The following is a 20,762-nucleotide window of genomic DNA, read 5'->3' as shown; positions in this document are numbered from 1 at the left end:
GTATTCCTTAGTACTATATATATGGGAAAATTACATCACCCAAAAAGAAGTTTTAGCTCTGAAGTCTGAAACTGTGTACTTCAAATTCAGGGCAAATAGAGCAATAATGTTCACTCACCAGTCCAGCTCTTTTGAGGTTAAAAAATATCCAGTAGTATGAATTTTTAAAAATGACTGCAGATCTTTTCTTTCTTGCTTTGTATTGATGTATCGCACGTGCCAGTTTAATTTAACTATTAATACTCATTCTCCTATTTTAAGTAGTTGATGGTTATAATTATGTGCAATATTGTTGTTGATTGACCTGTTTTTTGATTTATTAAGATAAGTGGACACAGCAGAGATGTGACTATTGATGTTATAGACTAGAGCTCCTATTAATGGTAACAAGGTCTGAAAAATGTGAAATATGTTAGATTCACCTGTGCAAAAAATTCTTCATTTGTAAAAATGTAAATCAGTAACATATTTGTATTTAGTGATACAGAATGCATATAAAGCATTAAAACACAAAAACTTAAAGCGAGAGAAAGAAAATCTCAGATTTTCAATTTTCAATTTTCAATTTGTCAATATTAAAATCTTATCAACAAAGCAAATTTAAGAAGATAAGTAGAAATTGCTTTAAAGTACACAAGTTTTATTTAAAAATCATTACAATTTTGTACCATCATCTTTTCATGTAGTCATTATACAGCGGATGATTTACAGGCAGACCATCTATAGAAATTCTTTACAACTACTATGATAAAACCTCAATCTATTCAAGGCACTGATATATCAGAAATTTAAATGCTTGAACTTCCTCAGTACCTAGCAGTCTCTGGGTTTTATGTGTGTCTCATGAATGGAAGCACTTTTACAAGGCACAGCAAGAACAATGATTCTGTGCAGCAGTAAGGTCAAACCAATGACAAGGGTAGATATGGTGTCTTATTAATTACTACTGTTTCTAACTCCCAAGCTTTTTTTTTTTTTTTTTTTTTTTTTTTTTTTCCTTTAGAAAAGTGAATTTGCCACTCTGATTTTTTTTACATGAAATAATATGATTATGATTTTTATATTTTTAAATTCAAACAGCAGCAAAGAATTTAATTAGGTTAAAAAATACATACCACCAGGAAACATGTTAAAACGTTAGCTTACCATTCCTACACAAAGCTGATTTCACAGACCAGGCACTTCTGGGGGGAAAGGGGAAGATGGAGAGGGGAAGTGAGGGGACAAAAACAAAAACAAAAACATAAACTAAACAAACAAACAAACAACCTCAATTGATAATTAAGAAAATGTGAAAAAATGTGGAGAAAACAAATATAGTTGTATTTCATTTTACTGTCACTTTATATTTCAGGACTGTACTAATATATTCTCCACTGTTCCAAAATTCCAGAAATGAGGCTTTTAAAAAGGCATTCTTACTGAACTCTACTTGGGCCTATTACTGAAATTACTTCAAGCTAGGTCTTCCAAGGAACACTTCTGGCCACAACTCATATGACCTCCGCATCCCTCAGTTAGAAAAAAAAAAAAAAAACAAAAGCAAACCCACTAAAAGAACAAAAAGAAACACTGTTACTCAGATGCACACCATTCATTCAAGTTAAAATAAAATAAAATAAAAAATAAAAATAAAATACACAGTACAGTTATAACTGAAAAGATCACATCTAAGGAATACTGGAAGGTAAAACCTCTCCACTGACATGATGCCATGCTACCAGGTGACCTTCACCCTTTTACCCCCACTGGAAGGTGTTCTTACTCACAGTACAGTGTATGAAGCACTTGCAGAACAAGGAAGAGGAAAATAAGTGATTAGTATGCTCAGGCACAGCAAGAGGGAAAAGGAGGCACAAAGGAAGGAAAAAAAAAAAAAAAAAAAAAAAAAAAAGGAAAAAAAAAAAAAAGAACACAAAAAACTTCTATGAGTCTGTGTAGAAGCACTAAGTTACAGCTCACTCTCTCCCTGCCTTCCCCTTCTCAAAGCTCTCCCCTGCATATTAAAGACTGGGTTCAGTAAGGGACACAGCCTTTTGGATTCTCTAATGGAGAGGCATCCTTTTTCCATTCCAAGTACATTATATAACAGTCAGTGATGGAAGCCAATTCTACTGCTATGCCCTGCAGCAGCATTCATCTAATGCAAACAGCCACGGAGAAATCTGCTGCTGCCTCATATGTGATGCCAATCACAGGGAAAATATAATTCTAGACTTTGCCATAGCCTTAACTATTTGTTTATTACTTACCAATTTCATAAAAAAATGTTTATTTTTATTGCGTCTTGTTTCAGTTTATTCTCTTAAACTTCCTACAGTCGTAGCTGACATCTTACACAAAATGCTGTTTTACTCACTGTAGGTGATTTCACTGAATTTCTAAAATGATTCAGTCATGTTTGAAGAGGAGGAGAAAATAATAGGAGAAAAAGGAAAGAAAGAAAAATTAAAAAAAGAACCAGAAAATTTGATTTTTCTTGTTATAAGGTGGTTAAGATTTCTATGTTTTGTATAAACAATACATTTGCTGCTGCACTTTTTGACAGTAAACCTTGAGCATGTAAATCATGGGCTAGTTATGATCAAATAAGGTTAAAACTATGAATTATCTTCTGGCACTTTCTGTTACTCTGCAGAGATTTTTAATGCCATCTGAATGCTAAATCCATATCAGTATTGCTCACCAGATTAGACATAATACTCATTGATAAATTTGAGGCTTTAGCACACTGAAAGGGTATGATCTCTGTCAAATAACTTCACATACCTCCATTAGAGAGATGTCTGTATCTGAAGACAAGTTGGAAGATTTTATAGCCATTTCAGAGAAACAGAAATTTCCTCAATGTGATTTATCTCACACTAAAGTGGATATCTCAACCAAGTCACATGAATTGTTCCTTTAAAGTGCCCGTTTATCTCATAGACAGTAGAGAGAGTACCTAGAAGTGGACACCTACTGTTCAGAAGAAACTCATTTCAGATCTTTTGCAGCAGTGAAGATCTACCGCAAAATAAGTGAGCACTGAGCACGGCATTTTCATGGCATTAAAAAGGAGCCTCCTGAAGATTTCTCCCAAGCACAGAAACTGATGTAAAAAGCTGTCATGTATGTCAAACATCTCAGTACTAACGTATTTTACAAAACCATCTGCAGTATTAATACCTTCACATGGGTTTTTCTCCTGAAGCCAGTTAGTTGGAAAAAAAAAAAAAAAAAAAAAAAAAAAAAAAAGATGTCAAGTAGTTAAGCAGTGAAAAGCACGCTTTTATGCATTTCCTCTCTTTCAACAGAAAAGCATCTAAGCTCAGAACAACTGAAGAATCAATTTTAGATTTCAACTTTAGCTTCTGATCAGGTGAAGGATATAAAAATGCAGTAGAAGAAAGAAATGAAAAAAGGTATTTTTTTCCTTAAGATATGTTATCTTTGATTTGAACATCATAATTTTATAGCTTTATTTCCAAAAAAATGTAAGGAAAGATTTAATGGCCTAGTCAGTTTTTGAGGGGGAAAACAAACAAACAAACAAACAAGCGAACAAATAAATAAATAAAAATATTCTCTTTGTTTTTGCCGTTGAGTCAGCTTTGACACATATGACACAATATAATGTTACAAAGCATACAGTAACATTAATGGTCCATACGATAACACTCCAAATATTTGGAGATATCAGGCTTTTTATCCCCCTCCAAATTCAGTTGCTTGTTCTTTTTGTTGTTGCTGTTGTTGTTATCTTTACTATTATCTCAGTTTGTGAGATAAGTTACTTTGGTTCAAAAACATTGAACCCTAGAGTTCCAGGATAACTGGAGGCCCAGGCACACTTGGAAACCAGCCAGGTGCCACAGCTTTTCTCAAAAATGCTTGCTGAGCAGGTCAGCAACTTGAGGGCTTTGATACTGCTGAGTAGTGAACTAGAAACCAGATACTGTGAAACTACAAATCACAACTAGAATTTAGGGCGTACTAAAGAGATTAAAAAAAAAAAAAAAAAAAAAAGCATGTGATGATTTTGGCCCCACACTGCAACACACAGACACTGCTTATAAAGGAAAAGAAAAAAAATAAAAAAATTGTTAGAGCATTAAGCCTCTTTTTGCTAAGATAACCCCAGTACTACCTACAACTTGTTTTCTGGTTTATAAGGTATCCGTTTCATGGTTTATAAAACTCGATAAAGTAAGTCGGGAAATTGTACAGACAGATATTCAAGGGTTAGGCAAATACTTCAAAAGTTTCTGGAGCTAGCAGAGAAAATGTTAAATGAATGGGAGGTAAAAAAATATAGTGAAGAAATATAATGTTTGAGTTCATAGATATCTGAAAGCACTGAAAACAGTTTTATCTGGGCTTGTGCATGTATATATATTTATATCAATCTTTTTAAAGTATGTAGAAGAAAGTTGATTCAGTGACAAAGATTAGATCAACCTTAAAAATGGTGGTGCTACTATTCAGTAGTGATTTATGACAACACAGATAAGAGAAAAATAAAAATATATTAAAAAAAAAAAAAAGAAAAAAAAAAAAAAAAGCATATATCTACTGTTAATTAAAAGGAGACTAGAGCAAAATGGAATTCTAGTCACCTGGACTGAAGAATTGTTTGCTGCATTCCATCCAGCTTTCTGTAGGATATACTGTAAGAAAGGTCAGGTCAGAGACTCTTCTTAAAATTATCATGAACATAGCCCTATCAGTTTTGTATCCCTTCACCCGGTTTCGTTCTCTACTACCACAGTCCCAGCAGACTAAAATCTTGTCATTTTGTGAATCTGTCTTCATATCACATCTGAAACATGTCCTCTGCTTCATATGATAAAGCCATTGTTCTGATAATTTATAACATGACCTGTGCTCAAAATATTTTGAGCACCTGTGTTCAAAATATTTTGAAGCCCATATCCTGGGCTGCACCAAAGTGTGGCCAGCAGGTCAAGGGACGTGATCCTGTCCGTCTGTTCTGTGCTAGTGAGATCAAACCTGGAGTACTGTGTTCATATGTGGAGTCCTCCACACAAGACATATGTGGACGTGTTGGAGTACGTCCAGAGGAAAACCAGAAAAATAATCCAAGGGGTGTAACACCTCTGCTATGAGGACAGGCTAAGAAAGCTGGAGCTGTTCAGCCTGGAGAAGGCTTCGGGTAGACCTGGTAAGCAGTCTTTCTGTATGTGTTTTCTGGTTGGACTTGATCTTTAAGGTGTTTTTCAACCTGAGCAATTCCATGATTCAATGATAAGAGGGCTATTAAGAAAGAAGTGACTCTTTACCATGGTCTGCTGCAACAGGACAAGGGGAAGTGGTTTCAAAATGAAAGAGGGGAGATCTAGACTGGATGTAAGGAAGTTTTTTTGCAATAAGAATGGTGAGGCACTGGAACAGTTGCCCACAGAGGTGACAGATGCCTGGAAGCATTCGAGATCCAGGTTCTGTGCAACCTGATCTAGCTGTGGATGTCTCTGTTCACTGCAGGGGAGTTGGACTAGATGATTTTTAAAGGTTCCTTCCAATACAAACAATTCTATGATTCTGTGATTCTAATGGCTCTTAAAGAGTACAAGCTGGGGATAATCCACAGCTCAATAATGTGTGGAGCAGGCACAGTCCCAAATCATGTGGGTATGAACAGTCGTGCACCACTTGGCTCAGAAGCCAATCCTCTTCACCCTTAACTGATGTGTTCAGCAGCATAAATGTAGTTCACACCACCAGAAACTAACTAAACCAACTAAAGGGATTTTGGTGTGTGTGGGCAGTATTATATCCCTTTCTGCCCCGAGATCCTGAATAAATAACTTGCAGACAAATTTTATGTAGAATTTTATAAATAGAAAATGAAGTATTTTTTGCACAGTTTGACTAGGTCTGAGCTGATCTGAACTAGGCATCCTGAATATATATGGTAAAAAAAACCATCAAATTTTATTTTCAGTCCAGACCAGATGTTAAAGATATCCCACATATAGCAGTACGAGGATTACTAGTGTCTTTACTATATATATATAAATACATATTTGTTCATATGTAGACACCTAATAGAGTTGATCACAAGTGTTACTGTTTTCCAGTTCTAGTTTATTTAAGGTTTAAAACAATTATTACATAACTCAGAAGACATAAATGTGAGGAAGGAGGGAAAGATAAAACTTGGGGCCATAGAACCTGGTCTTCATTTCAGGAAACTAAATTAGGAGGACTTCAGGAACCTAGGAACACTTCCTCTGCAGTAGAAAGGGGCTGCCACAGCCTCATTACTATACCACAAAATAAAGGTTTATTTAGTTAAATGCCTCAATTTAAATTGTGTGCTTAAGAATCCTTGAGTACTGAGAGAGTGTGAGAGCAAGTGAGTGAGAATGTGAGAAAAAAAAAACAACAAAAAACAAAAAAAAAGAAAAACAACAACAAAGCAACAGAGGAATATAAAATTTGCTTGAAATGCTGAATATCATAGTGTGTTGTTGATAGTATGTGGGAAGAAAAACAGTTTTACAAACCTGAGAAGTGAACTACTTTGATCTTTTTTCTCAGCAGGTGGCTATGAGAAAAAATAAATTTTTAGATCATAAATTGAAATAAAGAGAAACAGTTCTTCATGAAATTCTGAAAAAAATTTAAACAGCTTTTAGTCTTTATGTTTTTATAATAAATCTTCTCTCCTTAATTTGCTGAAAACCTGTAAGAAATTTTAAGACATCCATTATGTCTTTTTCCTTGAAATCTAAGGTATAAGCAGCAACTTAGCAAGCAAAACCCAAGAAACTCAAAGCATGTCTATATACAGGATTTTGATTTTTCAGATAATTTTCAGATTGCATTGTTTGACATCACATATTTTATTTCAAATTTACATAAAAATATCTCTTTGGATGGTTCTGAAAGCAATGAAACTCAAATTTATCATTACCCACAACATTTTGGCTTTGCTTCAAACAGAAATACAGTAGAAGCAGAGATAGATAAAAGCATTCCACTATAGAGAATTTTGAAGAACTATGTTCCTACACCTGAAAATAAATAATTAAATAATTGATGCAAAAGAAGAGCCAAAGGAAATACATAGAATACTTCATTTTTTTACCTTCACATCCTTGCAAACGAAGTACCAAACCATAGTTTGGAAAAGAAAGAAGGATGAAAATCTTACACAGTTGGTAAGTTAAACTTCAGACTATTTAAAATCTTTGTTAAATCGATGATTAAATAAAAAAGTATTATGCAGTGAGCATGCAGCATGGGTATAAAGGGAAGGGAGTGAAAGTGAAGGATAGGTGCAGCAAGCACTTTTGTGGAAAACATAAAGAATTAAAATAACTGTTTTTCTGTCCTTTTTCCCCATCAAAATGATTTGATTTTAAAAAGAAACAAATAAAAAAAAAACAAACATGTAATAACTTCTTTCCTGTAGTAGTCAGAATACAAGGGTTTAGGTATCTAACTCCAACAAAAGCACATTGGTCATACTTGTATAGTAAAGAGTACAAAATTGAAAGGTAATGTCTGTTAGGCTTCCTATATAGTGAAAAGAATGATTTATCCTAGCATTATATTATCGTTTTCCCACACAATTGAAGCGTCATTGTATGACCTTAACCTTAAACTTCATTTAGAATTTCAGAGAAGAGCCTTTAGGCTTGATCAGCCTTCAAATGCTTTCACACCTAATTCTTAGTGACTTCAAGGGAGTTGCTCAGGTATGTCTAATGGAAGATTTGGTTCCTCAAGGCTACATTTTCAGAAACACATTAAAAAAGTAGTATGCACTTCTAGATATCCACACACAAAAGAAAATAAACCTGAAATAGACAAGAAGAAATTAGTGATTATTCCACTGTTCATCACCAGAAATCTCTGCAGATATGTTTATGTATTCAACACACCACTGAACATATTCTAAAAAGTGGCATCCCGTTTTGGCATTAAATCTTTTAAAATACGCATTTTAAGTTCATAGTCTTATGAAACATAATATAGGCAAATATACTATGCATTTTGTTTTTAGAGACTCGCTATGTTTTTTTCCAAGCATGAGCAATAGCCACAATTAATGCTGTTCTGAAAGATAGCAAGGTTTTCTCTGAACTTAAACATTCTTAAAGTAAAATTCTGTGAACCATAAAGCACAGTGAAATGTGCTTCAACTATGCATTAAATAAGCAGAAATCTAAGAAAAACGGATTTCTGGAAGATTTGGAGGCTTATTTTCTGATCAAATCAGAAATATAATGACAAAAATATAAATAACATTTTTCCTTAGATCTGATTCCCCTAACTGGGGAAGCAGATTAAAACAAACAAAAACAAAAACAAAAAACAAAAACAAAACAAAAAAAAACAACAAAATAAACACAACAGCAGCAATCAATCAATCAAACAAAAACGCTTACCACCTTCAACATCAGTCCACTGTTTAAACAGAAAAACTATGTATATATGTATATATATGTTCCAATATTAGTAAAGGTTTTTCATCAGAAATGATCTTTTCTACTTAGTGTCACATCATTTAATTCACTTTCTGTGTGCCAAAATAAATAGCAGCTAGTATGATAGGAGACATATCAATTTATATTCAAAATTAATCAATATCAATAAACAAATATGCAGCACAAAACAATACCAATCTACAATAACACCTGACCAGGTACTACATACAGTTTTAGAAGAATGACATTAGATTGCAAAATTTGCAGACAGCAACTTTGTCCTCTCTGTTCAGGCAGTTTTGCACTGAATTCAGTCAGAGTATATTAGCATTCTGGTCTATGTTTACATTGATGATTACATTAATTTCAAAATGACACAAGCAAAACCACAGAAAACCAGAGTTAATTGTAAATAAACATGCACAATGCATTTCCTTTTATCTTTTCAATATTTGAAATCTGTTAAATAATTACTCCTTCCACTTAGCCAAGTTGACTGTGCTGGAGGCTAGGACAACGAATGAGCAGTGGAAGTGGATATTCTTGTGTTGCCCTTAGTCAACTGAAGGGAAGACATGTGCTTTTGTAATTAGGTCTCTCAAAATATTAAAAATTGACTAAGAAGGTAACCTTGACTTGCTATTTGTGACTAAAGTACTATGTATATTTACAGTTCTGTAATTATAATTTCCTTTAGTGTTTAAACCTTCTGATAAGGACAGATGTATCTCCTGAGTTAATGGAATTCTTAGTCCAGAAACGACTTTCATACTGTTTTATTTAACTTATACTGCTTTCTTATCTCTTGGGTGTAGAACCTCTACAATTCCCTTGAAATAACATATAAAACTGTGGTTTAACAGTCTGAAAGAATAGATATATCAGCACAGATATGACAGATTTCCTATGCTTACACTTTATGTTCTTCCATTGTTGTTTTTTAAGGAAAAAAGAAAAAAAATAGAAGAAAAAATAGCCATCTAGTTAAGCAGCTTAGAATGCACTGATGTGAAAAATCCCTTTAAATTCAGTAATGATGTGTTCGTCTTTCTGCACATCTGCTCAAATTCCAAGTCACGAAGAAGAGCCTATAAAAATTCCAAGTTAGCAAGAGAGCAAGACACTCACAAGTGTTAAAGTGCTGTTGAATCAATATTTCCACTACAGGCTTTTTATGGCTAAGGAAGCATAGCAGTTATAGTTGCAACTTCCCAAGTGGGACGTGGGAATGCATAGGCAACAAAAACAACCAAGAAGGTAGACTCACTCAATTTCCTGTATTGTTCATGCTTCTTCCAAACCACAAAAAGAGTGAACACTCAAGAAAGAGTTAATCTGGCTTTCACAGATTTCATATAGTTCCCAACAAAAAACCCACTAACTGCCTCCAAAACCAAATCAGAAAAAGGGTTGTTAGGTTATTGTTTCCAATAAATAGTACAAACATCACTACATCAGACTTGCTTCCTTTGCCATACACAGACTTTAACATGACAGGTTCTACCTTCAAGTGATTGTGCCTGTCAAACCTAAGGGCTGGGCACCCTCAAATTCCATTTTAAGCTTTAAAATTCTGCATCAGTGCTGTCATAGTATTTCAGACACTCTGATCAAAGAAAAAAAATGATGTAACCACTTTGTCTTATGGTGACAAGCACTAGAGGGAGACATTTTCAAACCCTACATAGCATGGACACAGCAAGTCTGGTCTAAGGTAGGGTAGCCCTGAATTATGGTGCGCACATGAGCTCTTATGTACCACTTGTCATGGAATCAGTTCCTTGAGTTTGGAGGGATGCAGGTGCAGCCAACTGCTGAAAATGAAAACAGTACTGGACCCCATGACAGCTGGTACCAGATTTCTGCTACCTGCTGTACTCATAACTCTACTATGAAAGTCTTAAATCTGCAGATTATTTCCCATTTAGATGTAAATATTCACATTTGTACACAAAGTCATTCCAGGCAACATCTCAGCTGCATGCACGTAGAGAAACAAAATAAAAGAAAACAAGCACATAAAAAGCAAGGTCTACTTTACTGCATTGCAGCTGAGATTTATATGACACATTGGTGGTAATTTCACCACTGTCTATATTCAGATGGTACGTGAGGAGAGTATGTCTGCAAGCACATACATACACAGAGAAAGACAGTGTAAACTTATCTGTCTCATACTCCAGACACCTATAAAGCCATCAGCTGAGGGGGGCATGAAGTATATATCACGCCTGGTTTCTTCAGGCCCATTCACTTTTAAGAGAAGCTGAATTTTCATCACTGAAGGAATGTTAAGATTTGACATGCTGCAAAGAGACTCAAATTTATACCCTGAGAAACAGTCTAGGCAGGAATTATTGTGCCATCTTTCCATGAGGGTATGAATGCAATTAGGTGTATACAGGTGTAATGGAAGAGTAACATGACAGAAGGGAAGAGGAAAGTTTACAGAATGTAAGTTTATGACACCAGTCTAAATCTGTTAACAACTAATTTACATTTCCTAGTCAGAACATCCTGATAAAAATCTTCCCCTCAACATTCCATAGTTGCCCTGTGCCACCCATATTTTAATCCCTTGACATAAACCGTGGCAAAGTTCATAATGCAATTCCCAGAGTGTGAGTGAAGTATTATGTGTTACTTGGTATTGTGCTTTTTCTTCCACTGGGACTGCTTTATGTGGCATACCCCATGGATTAGGTTTTTATGATGCCAGAACCCTGAGGACAGAGACCACTTTCAAAAGTAACAGAAGCACTTTTACTACTTTGCCTCAGGCATGGAAGCTTCATGTTTCAACTGAGCGTCTAAATGCTACCCAGTATCCACAGTTCAGTTTCTCACAGATAATGAGTCACACAGAACAAACTGAAAGAAAAAAAGAATCAATAGCAAAAATAAAACACTATAGCCAGAAAATAAACCATATGAAGGGAGACTAAATGATCTAGCATCATACATCAACCTGGAAATTCTAGGGACGTGATCAGCCTCAATAAATACCCTCAGGGTAATAATGTATAAAAGAAAGAAGGGATTTATTTAGTCTAGAAAATGGTAAGGACAGGGGGCATCAGCTGGAAGCAAAGAATAGAACAGTAGAAGCAGCAAATAAGAAAAAGGTCTTAACATGCGGATCAATTGGTTGCAGAAATAAGCTCCTTAAGGGCATTTGGTCAAGGTACTGTCATTGCAGATGCTACAGCAAAGGCTAGATAAATCATTAGTTGGAATGATGTGACATGGTTCTGTAAGAGACTGAGGTGCCACCCAGTATGATGTTTCATTGCATTATTATAGCACAAATAATGCCTTACATACAGTTCACTTGCCTCTAGGTTTCACATTTTTACTGTAATGTGGGTCTATAGAGATCAAAGGCGAGAGACAGACTATTAATATAATTATCCAGCTGTTTATGTTTTGAACATTTCAAGCATTCATCTTTACATCTTTTAGCATCTGATTCAGATAATGCTGATAGTCTTATTTTACATGAAATTCTTAGGCATAAAATTATTTGCCTGTACAAGCTGGATTATTTTAATCACAAACCTCATTGTATCAAATTAAGATTTTTACTGCCTTTTCCTTAAAAAGTTACTGTATTTGATGGAATTTATTATTATTATTATTATTATATTTTTCCCCCAGATACTTTTGAGAGGTAACAAATAATGAATGTGGAACTATGACTCTGCTAAGAGGCAGTCATTAAGAAATAATCCATTTTCTTTATTCATGGAGATAAATTTGTAGATAAGATTTAAGCAGTAATTTTCTACACAAAATAACATGGAGAGAAATGTGAATCCACAGAAGTCCTGAGTATGTTGTGTTAATTCCAATTTAAGGGAATACAATAGTAAAATTCCTTTGACTTTGTAATACAGTGATTTTCTGCTCCTAGCTGCAACTAAACAAATTATATCTCATAAGCAACATTTAACTACTGCTCCTTTTCACAGAAAGTAAGTTTATTTTCAAATGCACTATCTTGATTACAGTGATAGGAAATTACCTGCAATTTGGATCAAATTCATATACAAGGACTTTATTATCAGATATCAACAGAAGTAAGACATCTGACTGTACTGTAACTGAGAGCAAAGTTTATTTACAGGCTCCAGAGATACGAAGTCTGACAACAGCAGATAATGACTAACAGTACAATACTGCAGTGCAACTGGGCTAGCAAGGATCACTGAAGAGGACCATGATTGGGATGTTTTGCAAATGTGATAGATGAAGTTTGCCATCTTTCTATTAAATATGGAGTTAAATTGTGTTCAAAGTAATACTTTCTTTATGGCTTTTCTCAGTATCCAGCGTTCAGAATATAGCAAGAGCAGATTTTTGTACTTCTCAAATACAACATGAAGATAACTTGTTAATAACTAAGTAACATTTCAGAAGACATCAGCCCCTCCCCCCAGCCCCCGTTCCCCTGCCCCCGGCTTTATTTTCTACTGGTCATTATATTAAGTACTGTCTATTAAAGGTGATCCAGATAAACTTGACTACAAAATTACTCTCTTCTGAGTAATAAATGTATACATTATATTGTAATAGCTTATGAGCTATTACATTGTTGAATAATACTAGTTCACAAACTTGTGAGGTAAATAATATATACATATATCAAGAAATATATTTGATTTAGAAAAAAAAAAAAATCTGAAAGATATACTTTGTAGAATGGTGTTTCAGATTTTCCATATTTAGTGTGACTACAGCTAGGTATTTTGATTATTTGAGAGGTCCTATTCATAGTATTTATCACACACATTGAAAGAAGTGGGAAATAACAATACCGAATGTGTTCATTTATAGACAGAAGTAAATCCATTCTGTTTAGTGCATTCTTCATTAAAAAGATTCTCCATTTAAAAGAGATCAGGATCTAAGGATGAGCTTTCATGACTCTGGATGAATAAATAGGACAGCAAAGAGCTATATTCATAACCTTTAGATCCCTGAATTTACGCATCAGTGAAACACACTTTGCCAGAGAAAGAATTAGACTAGAAACTGCCTCTTAAGGAGAGGATGGAGAAACCCATTAAGTCTCGGCTGGATTCCTTAGTGTTTCAGGGAATGTCAACAAATTAGTTTTTATTATTTGTGCTTCAAACAATTACAAGCTCAGTGATGTTTAGAGTAGAACCTAGTGAACTGAGAATGAAAATCACAAAAGAACAATTTAAAAGAAAATATTTAAGGTAGTGTAATTAGAAAATAATTAAAACACACTTATCATGCCTTCATCACAAGGCTCCTTGAGCATAGCATCTATTGTGGCAAAGGCAACTTAATTTCATTTGTGATGAGAGAAGTAAGAAAAGAAAAGAAACATACTGATACACTGGTGGAGGTTTTCATTTTTAACTTTGAAATAGCAAATGAGTATCTTCCTTTTGGCTAACAATTAAAGAAGTTGACTAAAATATGTATTTATTTATTTATTTATTTATTTTCTGCCACCCAAATTTTAAATCATGAATTCATCTTTCTTCTCTAGTTTTAAAATTGTCAGCTGTGTCTTCTGAAGCTGTGAACATATTTGAACATGACTTTGAAGGCAGCATATGCTAGTTCCACTTCCTTCCAGCACAGAGTACCAACCTTATGATCAGAAATTAGAGAAAATGCACTTTGTCTGCGGAAAGAGAAATGAATTTTAACTTACTTTCAGTAGTTCTAGATTTTCTACTATTTATTTATCTTTAATGTCTTTCCCACATGTGTTGTGAGAAAGAATCGAGCAAAGAAAGAATCGAGCTTCCTTATTCACTTCCTCAGCACTGCTTGTTTCCACCATTTATTTATTTATTTATTTATAATTGTATTCCTCTTAAACTATTTCTTATTTAAGTATTCCACTTCATTTTTTATTTTATTTTTTCTCAATACATTCATTAGTAGACTTGCCTTAATGGGAAAGGAAATATATATTTTGTAGTCTTATGGTGACAAAACATAAACATTTGGAGATCCTAGATAAGTCACAATTCAAAATGAAAATGTCCATCAAAACAGTCTCGTCCTTCAAAGTAGGATTTACTACTTCTTTCAAAGATTGAAGGCTACAATATGACAACAACACATGAGAAAGTCAATACGTGTGTTAAGGAGAAACAGCCATTATGTATAATAAAATGTTATACAGCACCTCATGAAAAAAAAATAAAGGAAAATCTATCAACATATCCTTTTAAATTTCATCACTTTGAAATCACTGAAACATCTTACTGCATAGGGCAACATAAATAAAAAGGAAGCAGTTTGTGGTTATTGTTTTATATTTTATATTCATATTTATATTCAGACAATTATATTCAGATAATTATAGACTGCTGAACGTGAGTATAAGAATATCTAGCAGTACATTAAACTTTTAAGGATTTGTAAAAGTGCTGAAGCACACACAGAGTCTGAAAGTATGTATATTATTTTAAAGACTTGAGCTCCACATCTTGAAGAATGAGATTCAATGAGCTTCCTAAGAAAAGTATGGAACTGGTATTTTCTTTCATTCCAGATGCAATTATATAATATTCACATTTTTTGAGATTTTAATTATAATATTTAAAAGGTCACACAGAAAATAATAGAAGGAATAATATCTGAAAGTGATTATTTCAGATAAAATAAAAGTGTCTTAGTTACCTGTGAGTTTTATAAGTGGGCTGGAAATTGAAACACTCTCAGCGAAATAGATAATCTACTATATTCCAAAATGTTACTTCATCACTGTTAATGATACAAGGATTATAAGGAGCAAAAAATAAATCCCTATATTCTCATCTGTGGATGTTTGAAAAAAAATAAATAAATAAAAAATAACCTATCACAATTGGAATGAACAAGCTATTGAATGACTGCTTATGGTTTTATCAGAGCCACCAATTTTCTGAACAAAGATGATATTCTTATCATCTGCTTGCTTTTGTATCATATTAATTGGTTTCTTATCACATTAGCCAACTCCCCTTTCCCCAATAACATACGAAAGTGAATAATATATTAAAACACTAATAATACTATAAGATGTATTAACAACTTTCATGAGATTAGCTTCTTCCTTTTCACTAATGCAGTAAAGCTCTCAGATCATATACTGTCATGTAGCTTTCATATCATATTAGTTTAAATGAAATCATTAAGACAAACAGAAGGCCAACACTAAGATTTAAAAATCTCATGGTTTTAGTAAATTCCTAAGTACACCAGCTTATATTTTATTACACTAGATCACTGAAATTATTTCTTCTGTCACGACTTCCCTTGTGCTACTAGAATGATGATAGGTGATTATATTCCATGCAATAGTAAAAAAAAAAAAAAAAAAAAAAAAAAAAGGTAGTCTTAGCTTAGCTTTCTCTCTTACTCTCTTAAAACTGCAGCCACTACATTACCTCATTACCTCAGATTCCTGGAATTTATTTAATTCATTGATGTATGACTGTTAAGGGATGATCATGTCCTCAGTGCTTTCTCTGCATTTCCAGTTAGCTACTCTCTGACAGTTGACTACCACACTAACAAAGTATTTTCATTAAATAATTTAGCGGAGCTGATATAATCACTGGCAAAGGATATAAACACGGCTTTAAAGTTGTGATTTTCTCATTTGGCTAAGACAAATATTCCAAGATGAATTTTAAATCAAGTTTAAAATGAAACATTTTTGAAAGGATAGAACCTGTGGAATTTCTAGGCCCAAACACATTTCTATTAATTCAGAAAATTGAAAGGGAATTGCAAAAGGGCGTGTTCATCTCATAAATGAAGGTGTGGATATATTATGTCATTATGTAATACAAATAGTGTGCAATGCAAATTGAATGGCATTATTCTTGATAAGAACAGTGCCATCAAACTCAAGATTGGGATAGTGAATACAACACCAGCAAAAGCAGATGGATCTGGAAAATTTTGTATACTTCATTGTTTACTGTTATTACCAGGAATTAGCAGTGTATATATAAGACTATCTATTGGTGTTAGAAACACTATAATTGAGCTAATCCTTCAGTGGCTTGGTTTGGAACTGATTTCATATCATTTGGTTTCAAACCCCCTTTTGAGGGTAGGGTTGTCAACCACTAGATCTGGATGTCCAAAACCTCATACAAATCGGATTTGAATCATGGAGCATCAAAACTTCTTTAGACAGCCTTATGTCATCACCCCACCAAAAATCAAATCTAAATCTCCTCTCTTTAGTTTTAAACCATTCTCCACCATGCAATGAATATCTACCCATGCAAAAAGTCTTTCTCCCTCCTCTTTCTAAGCTACTTTGAAGTATTGGAAGGCTGCAATGAGGTATCCCCAGAGCATTCTCTTCTTCAAGTGAAACAAGAACAACCTTTCTCCACAGAAGAGGTGCTCTAGCCCTCTGATCATCTTTTTGACCCTCGTTTGGACTAGCTCCAAAAGCTCCATATCTTTCTTGTGCTTGGGTCCCCACACCTAAACACAGTACTCCAGATGAAGCCTTGCAAGGGCAGAGTAGAGAGGAACAATAAGCTCCCTTGCCCTGTTAAACACCCTTCTTGATGCAGCCCAGGATACTGTTGGCTTTCTGGGCTGCAAGAGAATGCTGCTGTCTCATGTCCAGCTTTTCATTCACTTGGACACCCAGCTCATCTTCCACAGGGCTACTTTCAATGAGTTCTTCTTCCAGTCTGTACATATCTGTGGGATTGCCATGACTCAAGTGCAATACCTTGCATTTAGTTTTGTTGAACCTATTTTGGTTCACATGGGACCATTTCTCTAGCTTGTCTAGGTTCCTCTGTATAGCATCCCTTCTTTCAGAGAAATTGTGGATATTCCATCCCTGGAGACATTCAAGGCCAGACTGGATGTGGCCCTAGGCAGACTAATCCAGTGGCTGGCAACTGCCCGCAGCAGGGACTTGAAGCTCAATGACCATTAAACTCTCTTTCAACCTAAGCCATTCTCTGATCCTACAGTCCAGTGCACCACACAGCATGGTGTTTTGTGTAAAGATGCTGATGGTGCACTCATTCTCACCATGTCACTGATAAAGACGTTGAAGAGCACCAGTTCCAAGACATACTCCTGAGGAGCACTGCTTGTCACTGGCCTCCACCTGGACAATAAAGGCATTGACAACAACTCTCTGGCTGTGACCTTTATCCACCAAAGAGTTCATTCTTCAGATCCTTGCCCCTCCAATCAAGAGATAGGGATGTGGTGTGGGACTACATCAAATGCCTTAGAGAATTCCAAGTAGACAGTATTAGTTTCCCTTCCTTTGACCATTGATATCATGACTCCATTATAGAAGGCAACCAGTATGGTCAGGCATGATCTGCTCTTTTTGAAGCTGTTTTGGATCACCTTCTAAACTTGAATGTGTCCCTGCTTTATGATCTTCCCTGGCACAGAGGTGAGCCTCACTGGCTCATATTTCCTGGGTATTCTGTTCTTCCTTTCTTAAAAATGGGGGTGGTTACCCTCTTTCCAGTCACAAGGGATACTGCCTGACAGCCATGACTTTCCACCTAGAGATTCAGGGATATGAGAGTCATGGGAAGCCTGACTGACTGTGAAGACTGAGGCAGATAGTCACTGAAAATCTCAGTGTTCTCCATGTCTGCCGAATCCAGTTCTCTCTTTTTGTTTATCAGAGGGGGTACAAAACATCTCAGTCTGTCTCCTCTTACCAACAAACCTGTAGAATTTCTTCTTATTTTTAACATCCCTTCCCAAGTTCAGTTCCATTTGTGCCATCTCTGACATCTCTGCATGTTGGGATGTCACCCTGTATTTTTCCTAGGCTCTCCATTCTTAGTTCCTCTGCCTGTACACATATCTCTTTTCTCTCAATTTGACCAGCAGGTCTTTGTTCAGCCATACCAGTTTCCTTACTTGATTTTCTATGCTGGAGGATGGAGAGCTCTTATGCTCCATTTCTCTCTAAGAAAGGCATTCTTAAAAAGCTGCCAGCTCTGTTCCACTCCTTTGTATCTAAAGACAGCTCCCTAGGGTATCTCATCCAATAATTCTCTAAAAAGCTGGAATTTCATTTTCCTGTAGTTCAGATTCCTGACGTTGCTTTTTTGCCAGGCCCTGAATCCTCAAGGTCACAAACTCAACCAGAATTTGGTCAGTACCCTCTGGGAACCTCCTTCACTGTCTGCAGCCCACCATGTTGCTTTCTCAGAAGGTATCTGGGTGGTTGAAATCCCTCATGAGGATAAGAGCCTGCAGATGTGACACTTGAAGCAAGAAGGCCTCATCCACAGGATCACCTTGATCACACTGCCTGTAGTAGACCTCAGCTACCAGATGTTCCTTATTGGTCTGGTTCCTGATTTGTACCCACAGGATCTCTGTCTGTTCACAGCTATTTCTCAGAGATAGCGCTTCACAATCTAACAATTTCTAAACACAGAGGGCAGTTCCAATGTCTCTCCTTCCCTGCTTATTTCATCTTCTTTAAAGCTTGAAGTATTTGATCATTATGGTCCAGTTGTGTGATTGATCCCACCACGTCTCTGTGATAGCAATTAGGTCATAGTTTTCTAATTACACCACAGTTTCTATTTCTTCCTGCTTATTCTGCATGCTGTGTGCACTGGTGTAGAGGTGCTTGGGCCTGGCTAACAACAGTGTTGACTTCTTTGAGGAGCCTTCCTCAGTTCTTTTGGGACTAATCTTTTCCCTGCTGCATTCTAAAGTGACAGTGTTCCTTGGCCCTTCCCTATCACTTAGAAATCTTCTCCCTTCCCCACTGAATGTAGTTTAAAGCTCTGATGATTAGTCTAGTCAGTTTGCTTCTCAGAATGTTCTTGTCCTATCTAGTCAGCTGTGTCCCATCTGATATCGACATGTCCCAATACTTAAAGACCAAAGAACCCAGAACCCTGAGAGTGGCACCATCCATGCAGCCAATCATTTAGCTGTCTCACTCTCATTCTTCCTGGGTCTCAACCTCAAAATGGGAAGACAAAGAACGCTACTTGACAAAGAACACTACTTCTGACCCATTCAACATCCTTACAAGTAAAGTTTAATGCTTTGTAGTTTCCTATTTAAAGATTCCTGTGACTCAACTTGATTAGAGAGTTCAGGTATCGATTAAATAATCAGTAAATTCTTGTTTTTTCATAAGGTGCAGTGAACATAAATTTCACAAGGGATATCCTCAGAGAAATTACTTATGTATTTAGCATGTACACAACATTTATTTAGCTAAGCATAAGGTCAACACAGAAATTCCCGACCTGTTCATGAAATGGTTGATTTTATCTTTTGAAAACTTTGAATAGATAGCAAGACTGCTATCTGTTATTATCTGCATTACTGTGAAGACTTTTTTAATGAGATATCTTCCTTGGCTCCAGGGTTTTTTTGTTGTTGCTGTTGTTTTTTCTGAAGACTCTAGGAATGTGGGAATGAGGGGATAGGATCATAATCAGGATATTTTCTCAGATGACATTCTGAAATGGCTACAACAGCTGAATTATCACAACAAGAAATATGAATCAAGTATCCACAACTACATAGCTTATTTTCATTTTGGAAGCAAGGGTAGACTATGATTTTCTAAAGCACAGTCTGATCTTTGCTCTCCTTCGTAAACAGCAAGAATTGCACTTCCTTTTTCCAGAGGCTAAATTTCACTGCAGTATTTCTTCACCCAAAGCTGTAATAGAGAGTTGCAGATCAAACTACAGCATTGAAAACTGTGGCAGTGACCCATTATCTAAAGTTTCAGTTCTAAATTTATTTCCTTTTTTAGGCAGCTGTGTTAATAGATCTTCTCTGTAGCATTCCACCCTCTGGACTGTAGCTATAATGGGATAGATAAATCTTAATAGGTAATAAACCACCTATGATTCTCTCCCTTTCAAATACATAATATTTGCATATGAATGAAGGCAGAACTGTGCCTTAACACATATTTTAGGCATGACTTACATTATAATGTCCCAGATTTACTATTTTAAATATTTTTTTCCTGCCTTTGTTTTCTCCAGCTAACTGTGCTTGTTAATTTGGGGCTTAATATTTACTCTCCTAAGAAAAATGCCTTAAAATAGTAGGTACAAGAAATACTATATTATACTATTCCTTAACAGTAACCTGAAAAACAGTGGATTAAAGAAACAGAATATGAAGAAAAAACACAGAAATGAAGTGAACAAACAACTTTCAATACATACTGGAAGAGAAAAAAATTAGAAAATCAGATGAAGATTTATATTATATATTCATGTAAAATAAGTCAGTAACTTGTAATATTTCTACTGAGATATGAAAATACTTATCTTTTGTATA

General features: G+C 35.2%; 1 protein-coding gene across 5 annotated transcripts in view; it reads right to left on the bottom strand.

The window, feature by feature from the left end:
- The window catches only part of PCDH9 (protocadherin 9), a 698,651-nt gene that overhangs the window by 77,420 nt on the left and 600,469 nt on the right, over nucleotides 1-20,762 (bottom strand). Inside the window, exon 5 of one of the 5 annotated variants that reach the window (XM_072356453.1) lies at nucleotides 6,510-6,550. The exons of the other annotated variants lie outside the window; for them this stretch is intronic. Coding sequence (XP_072212554.1) covers nucleotides 6,540-6,550 — 11 coding nt within the window. The 3' untranslated portion in view covers nucleotides 6,510-6,539. The remainder of the gene's footprint in view (nucleotides 1-6,509; nucleotides 6,551-20,762) is intronic. 5 annotated transcript variants of the gene reach the window in all.

The sequence above is a fragment of the Excalfactoria chinensis genome, chromosome 1 (genome assembly GCF_039878825.1).
Source record: "Excalfactoria chinensis isolate bCotChi1 chromosome 1, bCotChi1.hap2, whole genome shotgun sequence".
Lineage (NCBI taxonomy): Eukaryota > Metazoa > Chordata > Aves > Galliformes > Phasianidae > Excalfactoria > Excalfactoria chinensis.
Note: the sequence above shows the minus strand (reverse complement) of the source record. Positions and strands in the feature narration are given on the sequence as shown.